The sequence below is a fragment of the Chlorocebus sabaeus genome, chromosome 19 (assembly GCF_047675955.1).
Source record: "Chlorocebus sabaeus isolate Y175 chromosome 19, mChlSab1.0.hap1, whole genome shotgun sequence".
NCBI classification, from domain to species: Eukaryota; Metazoa; Chordata; class Mammalia; order Primates; family Cercopithecidae; genus Chlorocebus; species Chlorocebus sabaeus.
The window spans coordinates 9,611,041-9,620,133 of NC_132922.1; the positions used below are offsets into that span (position 1 = coordinate 9,611,041).

Below are 9,093 nucleotides of genomic sequence, written 5' to 3' on the forward strand. Positions count from 1 at the left end.
CTCTACTGTGGGTGGCATTAAAGTGGGGAGGGCAGCTCAGTGGGAAGGGAGGCTTGGCAGGAGGTGGGGCCAGACACAAGCCTGCTCCCTGAGGGCCTGCCCGGGGGCATTTGTGGGAACAAGTTGCCCTAGTTCTGTTGCCCAGGAAGCCTAGCACAGTCCCCGCACATCCCCTCACCCCACCAAAATAACCTGAATCCTCCCCCAATGGTGGCCTGCCTCAGGAAATCTCCACTCCCACGGTGTGAGGTGGGCACAGTGGGTGTCATCCCCAGACCTATGTTCCACCTGAGGCCAGGATGGGGAAGGGCCAGAGTGTCACAGCTGGTAGATGGACTGAGCCCATCCCCTGATGCCAACTGCCCCTCCCTCTGGTTCCTGTGTCTCTGCCATCCCTCTTGTGTTCGCCTCTTCGTCAGGGCAAGGAGGCAGGCGAGCCTGTGTGTGCGCGGTGTGGGGGGAGCCTTGGGTGCCTTGGCACAGCGCCCTGCCGTAGCCAGCAGCCTGCCCCTGCTGCTTCTGCCCTACAGATGCCCTGATGAAGAAGGCTTTCAGCTCCTCGTCCTTCAACTCCAGCGCCTTCCTCACCAGGCTCCTCGCACACATGGGTCTACTCAAGGTGAGGCCAGAAGGAGCAGCAGGCCTGGGAGGGAGGTGGGCGGGGTCTGCACAGAAGCTGCCCCAGCCATGCCCACCAGCCTCCCTCACCTCGAGTCGCGAGCCGTCTCACCCACTGGGCCCCGAGGCCTGGGTCCGCCCCAGCAGCCTCGGTCTTCATGATGAGGTTCCGGCTGGACTCAGTTGTGAGCACCGCCCGCAGAGTCTGGATGGTGGAGTCCAGGGGCCGCCCAGGTGAACTTGACGCTCACCCCGCCTTTCGTTGTGTTCCCCTCACAGAGTGAAGATAAGGTCAAGGCCATTGCCAACCTGTACGGCCCCCTGATGGCACTGAACCACATGGTGCAGCAGGACTATTTCCCCAAGGCCCTTGCACCCCTGCTGCTGGCATTCATAACCAAGTGAGTGTGGCCCTGTTGTCCTTCTGCCGCGGCCTGTCCTCTCAGGCTTCTCTGGCCAGGTCCAAAGGCCTCCAGTCCCAGGAGGTCCAGCCCAACCAGCCTGCTGGCCCTGCTCGGGTGCACAAGAGGCCCTCATGCTTCCTGGGCTCTCAGCATCTGTGTTGGAGTCTCGCCACCCTCGGGAGGCCCGCTCCCCTCTGCCCAGCTGAGGACAGTGGGGCTCAGGGACAGTGAGAGAGGAGACATGTAACGCCCCCATTTTGCCGATGAGGAAAGGAGCACCGGGTTGGTTAAAGAGTTTCCCTTGGTCACACACTAGGAAGAGGCTGGGCCAGTGTCCAGACCCATGTCTGTGAGCAAGGTGCTATGTGTGGTGACATCTCTGGAGGGGCTTTTTGTCCATGCTCAAAGTAGTGCAGGCCGAAGGGGCCCGGTCACACTAGGCCCTGCAGCCCCAGGCCCTCTCCTGGGGACACAGATTGCCCCGGGAGCCGCCAAAATGCCCAGCAATGTAGGAACCTTGGCCTTGTTCTGGAGGGTCCTGGGGAGTCCTGGGGCATTGATGGGGTGATGGGCACAGTCAAATAACAGAGCCAAGGCCCCACCAGGGAGGGGGCGGGAGGCTTACCCCGTGCACCCTCACAGGGCCCTGTGAAGGCCAACCTGTGGCCTTCATCAGGCCTCAGTCTCCTCATTTGCCCAACCAGAGGGTTAGGTGAAATTGTCTCCAAGCGCCCTGACCAGCCACACTTCGAGTCAGTCGGCGCCATCCGGGGAAGTGGGGCAGGTAGAGGAGCAAGAAAGTCCCTTTGCTGGGGGAGCCCAGAGCCCACCGGCTGAGGCAGGATGCTTGGTGCATGTGGGGAAGCGGGGCTGGTGGAGTGTGAGCAGCCCTGTCCACCCCAGCGTCTGGAGTGTCTGTCTGCACGGCGCTGTCTCCTTAGCCAGGCCTTACCTTCTGGCCGCGTGCCCCCCACCCAGACCACTCCTTGGGCTGCAGCTGGACTGGCCTTGGTGAATGGCAGATCTCACTGTCCCCCTCCTCTGCCAGGGGCCAGGTCAAGCCTCACTGTGAATCTCGTGGCTGGCCACAGCCTCACCCTCACCCCACCCCACCCCACCCCAGCACACTGTGCGCCCCCGGAACCCCTTTCCACAGCAGTGCCATTGCTGTGGTGCCGAGCTTTGTCCATGCTATCCAGAGCTTGTTTGGCCAGTGGCCCCAGCCCCTGCCTGTACCTGCACCCAAGTCCTTTGTGTCCTTCCTACTCCCTGGTCCGAGTGGTTCCCTCTGCACCTCTGGCAGCCCCTGTGCTATCCTAAGCCTGGGCATGAGCCCCTTGGCCCTGTTAGAGCAGAATGCCTTTTCCCAGCTTGTTGCCCAACCTCCAGCACAGGCCTCAGTCTGCCCCCCAGGTCTTGTCCGAGATGACTGATTAACTCTGTAGTGACATGCACGGCCCCTCTTCCCTCAGCTCCCAGCCAAATTGTCTGGGATCCCAAGCCTGGCGCAGATCCTGGCCTGTTCATCAGCTACAGGCTGGAGGTGTTGTCAGGCCTGGTCCTGGCTGCGTCCCACACTTGCCCAGTCCCCCAGAGTCTTGCCTCAGTTTCTTTCTTTGCAGTGAAACTAATGATATTGAGGGCAACAATGGGGAGCTTAGGCGCAGTGGCTCCTATCTGTAATCCCAGCACTTTGAGAGGCTGAGGCAAGATCACTTGAGCCCAGGAGTTCAAGGCAAGCCTCGGCAACATTGGTGAAACCCCGACTCTACAAAAAATACAAAATTAGCCGGGTATGGTGGTGTGTATCTGTGGTCCCAGCTACTTGGGAGGCTGAGGCAGGAGGACCACCTGAGCCTGGGAAGTCGAGGATGCAGGGAGCCGTGATTCCAGGACTGTACTCCAGCCTGGGCAACAAAGAGAGACCCTGTCTCAAGAAAAAAACAACCAAAAAACAATGGCTAGCCATTTACTTATGACCCAGATTGGACTCTAGTGGGCCAGTCATGTGAGGCCACTGGCAGCCAGTGAGGATTCCCTGGCCTATGTCTGCTGGAAGGGCCCTTGAAGAGCCTGGCTGAGGTGGGGCTGTGTTGTGGCCAGCTCTGGGCTGTGTGGCCTTGGGTGCCTGCCTCTCACCCCTCCTACCCCCACCCACAACGTGCAGGGGCTAATGTCTCCCTTGCTGAGTCATTGTGCAAATTAACAAAAATCAGTCCAGTACCAAAATGGCCCCCACACTTGGAAAACGGGGGCCAAGAGGCATCCATCCCACCTGCTGACCCTTCTTTCCCCGCAGGCCCAACAGCGCCTTGGAATCCTGCTCCTTTGCCCGCCACAGTCTGCTGCAGACACTGTACAAGGTCTAGACTCAAAGCCTCTCCCATCCCTTGGCCTGGACCAGTGAGCTACGGAGGGACTCGGAGGAACTGAGGCACAACCCACGCCGTTGCCTTGGACAGGACTCTGGCCAGAGACAGGGCGGTCTGTGTCCCGTGTGTCCTCTCAGTCCCCTGAGTATGTGTGTAGGTGTGGTGCGCGTGCAGGTCTGTGCCTCCTGTCGGGATTTGGGTTTGAACCTCTCTCTGCTGGCCTGGCTCTGCTCTGTTGTGGGGAGTTGGCCCCCAGGGGAAAGGACTGTGAGCTGCTCCGCCATTAAACTCACCTTCACCTGATGGCGCTCTGCTGATCTCCGCCTGGGCCCTGATGGCTGTCCCCACCCACCTGCCTTCCAGCCCGGCTCCCTGGCGGAGCCAGAGCCCAAGGAGTTGCCCGCGTGCTGTCCTTCCCCTCTGTGTTGTGACTGGGCTGTTTCCTGCCCTGCCTGGGCTGCTGCTCGTCACCAAGCCCTGGTCCTGCAGCAGCTATCCTCCCTGCCATCCATGCCACTGTGCCGAGCGCTCAGCCTCAAGAGCAGAGAGTACCATGGGTGGGACTGTGGGGGTGGCATCGTGGGGCTGTTGGCAGATGGCAACCCTGGGCCCCATGCCGTGTGGACAGGCAGACACCAGATTGTCCAGGAGCAGGAGCTGCTGGAACTGCGCTGGCCCCGGACCTAGCGGACCCTCTCCTGGCTGCTGAGATGTTGTCTGTGACTGGCCTGGGGGCCAAGCTGGAGGCGGTGTGTTGACAACCCAAAGCTGTTGTCCAGTCTGGGGAGGGAGGGGCAGGGTCCCCAATGTCCGAGCCGTATCTGGACGCTGCTCTTAAAGGACCTCCTGGGGCAGGGGAGCAGTGGGGTCTGGACTGGGCAGATGCTGTACAACCTCCCTGCGTGCCCGTGACTGCCCCATGCTTTCCCCTTTGTGTTCTGTGTGTGTCTGGGCTGTGCCCGGGGGCTTCACAAATAAAGTCATGTGTACAGCTTCAGAGACTCAAACTCTGACCTAAAGCGGGATAGTCTCAGGGGCCATCATACGTGAAGTCCCACCTCGGCAGAGCACACGGCCCCACAGCAGTCTGTGAGGGCAGTCAGCCCTGCGAAGGGTCCGGCCTCGGCCTCAGGCCACCACCTGGGCAGTGGCAGTCCTGAATGAGGACCCATTTTCCTGCCTGGCCACACCTCACCCAGCACCCTGCCTTTGGGCTGCAGCTCTCTTGGCTCCTGCATTGCTCCTTCACTATGGCAGCCACCTCCCTTGGGGTCCTTTGCTCCACTGCCACATACGTGAGGGCAGCCCAGCCAACCTTCCTTACCTCCTGCCCTATGCCATGTGTGTGCTTGGGGAGCCCATGTCCCCCACAAATGGCCTCCAAGAAGAAGTCCCTTGGCCAGGCGTGGTGGCCCATACCTGTAATCCTAGCACTTTGGGAGGCTGAGGAGGGTGGATCACGAGGTCAGGAGATTGAGACCATCCTGGCTAACACGGTGAAACCCCGTCTCTACAAAAAAATATAACAAAAATTAGCCGGGCATGGTGGCGGGCGCCTGTAGTTCCAGCTACTCGGGAGGCTGAGGCAGGAGAATGGTGTAAACCTGGGAGGCAGAGCTTAGAGTGAGCTGAGATCGTGCCACTGTACTCTAGCCTGGGCGACAGAGCGAGACTCCATCTCAAAAAAAAAGAAGTCCCTCGAGGGTTTCTTAGGGGGCAATATTTTCTCATTGGCAGTCGACCACGTAGGCGACCAGGTGGCAGAGGGTAGTGCCGGCCCTGCCCCCGTCCTCTGTGTGAGTTGATAAGGTAGGGGGTGGGTGCAGGGCTGGTGTTAAGTTTTGATATATGTTACAACGTGGATGAACTTTGAAAACATTACGTTAAATGAAATAAGCCAGACACAACAGGACAAATACGATTGCATTTAGATGAGGCATCTAGAATAAGCATATTCAGAGACAAGAAGGTAGAGGTTGCCGGGCTAGGGGAAGGGTGGGATAGGGAGTGAGGCTGAGAACACATTCTCTAGGATGATGAAGATGTTCTGGAAATGGAGAGTGGTAATGGTTGCATAACATTGTGAATGTACTTAATGCCACTGAATTGTAGACATAAAAATGGTTAAAATGATAAATTGTATGTATTAATATATTTTACCTCAGTTAATTAAAAAAAATAAGCAAAATTATAGAGCTTCACCCGGGCGCGGTGGCTCACGCCTGTAATCCCAGCACTTTAGGAGGACAAGGCGGGCTGATCACTTGAGCCCAGGAGTTCAAGACTGGCCTGGCCAACATGGCAAAACCCCGTCTCTACTAAAAATACAAAAATGAGCCGGATGTGGTGATGCACGCCTGTAGTCTCAGCTACTTGGGAGTCTGAGGTGGGAGGATCACCTGAGCCCAAGAAGTCCAGGCTGCAGCAAGCCATGATTGTGCCACTGCACTCCAGCATGAGTGACAGAACGAGACCCTGTCTCAAAAAAGAGAGAGCTTGCCGGGCGCGGTGGCTCAAGCCTGTAATCCCAGCACTTTGGGAGGCCGAGACGGGTGGATCACGAGGTCAGGAGATCGAGACCATCCTGGCTAACACAGTGAAACCCCGTCTCTACTAAAAAATACAAAAAACTAGCCGGGCAAGGTGGCAGGTGCCTGTAGTCCCAGCTACTCGGGAGGCTGAGGCAGGAGAATGGCGTAAATCTGGGAGGCGGAGCTTGCAGTGAGCCGAGATCTGGCCACTGCACTCCAGCCTGGGCAACAGAGCGAGACTCCGCCTCAAAAAAAAAAAAAAAAGAGAGCTTGTAGGAGATAGTGTAGGTGAGTATCTTCAAGGCCTTAGGAGTAAGGAAAAGATTTTTGCCATTATTGTGGGATGTTCATACAATGGAAACGATGGAGCAGTGAGAACAGGTTTCTGTTTATCAAAATATTCATTAAGGAGTACAAAGGCAACTTACAGACAGGGAGAAAATAATTGCCCAAACTCACTCTGTATATATAAATGGGTGTGGGGGGGATAACTTTTTTTTTCAAACAGTATCTCATGTTGTCCAGCTTCTTCTATCTTGGCTCACTGCAGCCTGTATCTCCTGGGCTCAGGTGATCCTCCCACCCTAGCATCCCAAGTAGCTGGGACTATAGGCACACGCCACCACACCTGGCCAATGTTTTGTATTTTTAGTAGAGATGGGGTGTTGCCATATTGCCCAGGCTGGGAGAATTTCTATAAATAAAAGACAACGGGAAAAAGCAAAAAGCTCAAATGGGCACTTTACAAAAAGCATGTGAAAAGGTGCTTAATTTCATTAGTCTTAGAGAAACATAATCCCGGTGTGACACTCTTCTGCCCGCACTAGAATGGCTAAAATACAAACAACAGTACCAAGCTTGGTGAGGATTTGGGGCAGCTGGAGTGACTGGCGGATGTGTAAATTGGTACAACCTTTTTTTTTTTTTTTTCTGAGACAGGGTCTTGCCATGTCACCCAGGCTGGAGTGCAGTGGTGCGATCACAGCTCACTACAGCCTCGACCTTCCAGGCTCACTCAATCTGCCTGCCTCAGCCTCCCAAGTAGCTGGGACCATGTCACAAGCCACCATCAGGCTGGTCTCGAACTCTTGGCTCAAGGCCTCCCGCCTCAGCTCACTTAACAGGCGTGAACCACCATGCCCAGTTACAGTGTTCTTTCTAATAAACTCATGCTGGAAACAACCCAAATGTCCATCACTAGAGGAGTGGGTAAACTACTTGTGGTACGGTGAGGTACCAGGAAGGCAGGAATGGTCTGCCCAAGAAGAAATACTTGAGCATTGACATTGTTTAGACTTGCCAGCACATGATAATAAAAAGCAGACCAACTTTGAGTCAGTTCCATTGTATCTCACTTCTCCACCGACACCACACCACTTATTGCCTGCATTGTGGGCAGATCGCCTCCCACCCCTGCCCCATGCTACTGTTGTCATATATTTATAGAGTGGAAGGCTGGAATGCTGTATTTAAAAGAAAAAAAAATTTTTAATAGATGAAGCCAGGGCGGGCTCACAGCTGTAATCCTAGGACTTTGGGAGGCTGAGGCGGGTGGATCACTTGAGGTCAGGAATTTGTGACCTGCCTGGCCAATGTGGTAAGACCTGTCTGTACTAATAATACAAAAGTTAGCTGGGTGTGGTGGCAAGTGCCTGTAATCCCAGCCACTTGGGAGGCTGAAGCAGAATTGCTTGAACCTGGGAGGCAGAGGTTTCAGTGAGCCGAGATCACACCACTGTACTCCAGCCTGGGCAACAAGAGCTAGACTCCGTCTCAAAAAAAAAAAAAGAATCTAACATAATGTTGAGTGAAAAAAGCCAGACATAGCCAGGTACAGTGGCTCATGCCTGTTATCCCAACACTTTGGGAGGCTGAGGTGGGAGGATCACTTGTGCCCCGGAGTTCAAGATCAGCCTGGACAATATAGCAGGACCCCAACTCTACAACAAATTTTAACACTAGCTACAGGTGGCAGTGCGCATCTGGAGGTCCCAGCTGCTTGCGAGGCTGGTATGTTGAGGCCGCAGTGAGCCATGATCACACCTGGGCAACAGTGAGACCGTGTCTCAAAAAAAGGATGAAAGAGCAACACTGAAGTTCCATTGATTGGAATTTGCCAAGCAAAACAAAACACAAAGCAGATGTCTGTGTGGCATGGCACTATTTCTTTTTCAAAAATGTTACTGCAGGGCTGGGCGCAGTGACTCACGCCTGTAATCCCAGCACTTTGGGAGATCAAGGCGGGCAGATCACTTGAGGTCAGGAGTTTGGGACCAGCCTGACCAACATGGTGAAACCCCATCTTTACTAAAAATGCAAAAATTAGCCAGATGTGGTGGCACACAACTGTAATCCCAACTACTTGGGAGGCTGAGGCATGAGAATCATTTGAACCAGGGAGACGGAGGTTGCAGTGAGCGGAGATCACGCCACTGCACTCCAGCCTGGGTGATAAAATGAGACTCTCTCATAAAACAAACAACACCCGCAGTCTAGGAAAAGTACACACAGATGTTCATTGTATTACATACATAAATATCACACTCATTTATATTTTTATTATATATAAAAATATACACACATATATAAGTGTGTGCACACGCACGTGCACACACACACACACACATATATATATATATATATATTTTTTTTTTTTTCTTTTCTCTTGAGACAGAGTTTGTGTTGCCCAGGCTGGTCTCAAACTCCTGGGCTCAGGTGATCCTCCCACCTCAGCCTCCCAAAGTGCTGGGATTACAGATGTGAGCCACTGTGCCTGGCCCCTGTTTCCAATTAAAGGAAACAAACAATAATGGAAGATACAATTCCATCAGAAACAGGAATCTGAAAAATCGTAAGATATTAAACATTGGCCATGGTCTGGATGTATTATTTAAAAAACAAACATGAGCCTGGGAAGATGCATATTTGGATATTCTTTGCAATATTGTTTGTAAATAGCAAAAAATTGGAGGTAGCCAATGTCCAAGATGAATGGCTAAGTCAATGTGATACATTCACACAATGGAATACTATCCCACAGAATACATGAGATTCAGAAGAATCAATTTGGATAACTCCCAGTAATCTGAGGTGAAGTGAAAAGATTGAATGTCTAGAGTCCTGTATGCCCAGTATTAAACAATGTATGTAAATGCATAAGCACAAACA

At 53.9% G+C, this 9,093-nt stretch overlaps 1 protein-coding gene across 2 annotated transcripts in view; it reads left to right on the plus strand.

Annotated features, from left to right (window-relative positions):
* The window catches only part of RANGAP1 (Ran GTPase activating protein 1), a 40,602-nt gene extending 36,211 nt beyond the window's left edge, over window positions 1-4,391 (plus strand). For both annotated transcript variants that reach the window (XM_007975903.3, XM_007975902.3), the window contains exons 14-16: window positions 531-619; window positions 898-1,019; window positions 3,322-4,391. In XM_007975903.3, the coding sequence (XP_007974094.1) occupies window positions 531-619; window positions 898-1,019; window positions 3,322-3,391 (281 nt within the window). In that variant the 3' untranslated portion in view covers window positions 3,392-4,391. The remainder of the gene's footprint in view (window positions 1-530; window positions 620-897; window positions 1,020-3,321) is intronic.
* The last annotated feature ends 4,702 nt before the right edge of the window (window positions 4,392-9,093 follow it).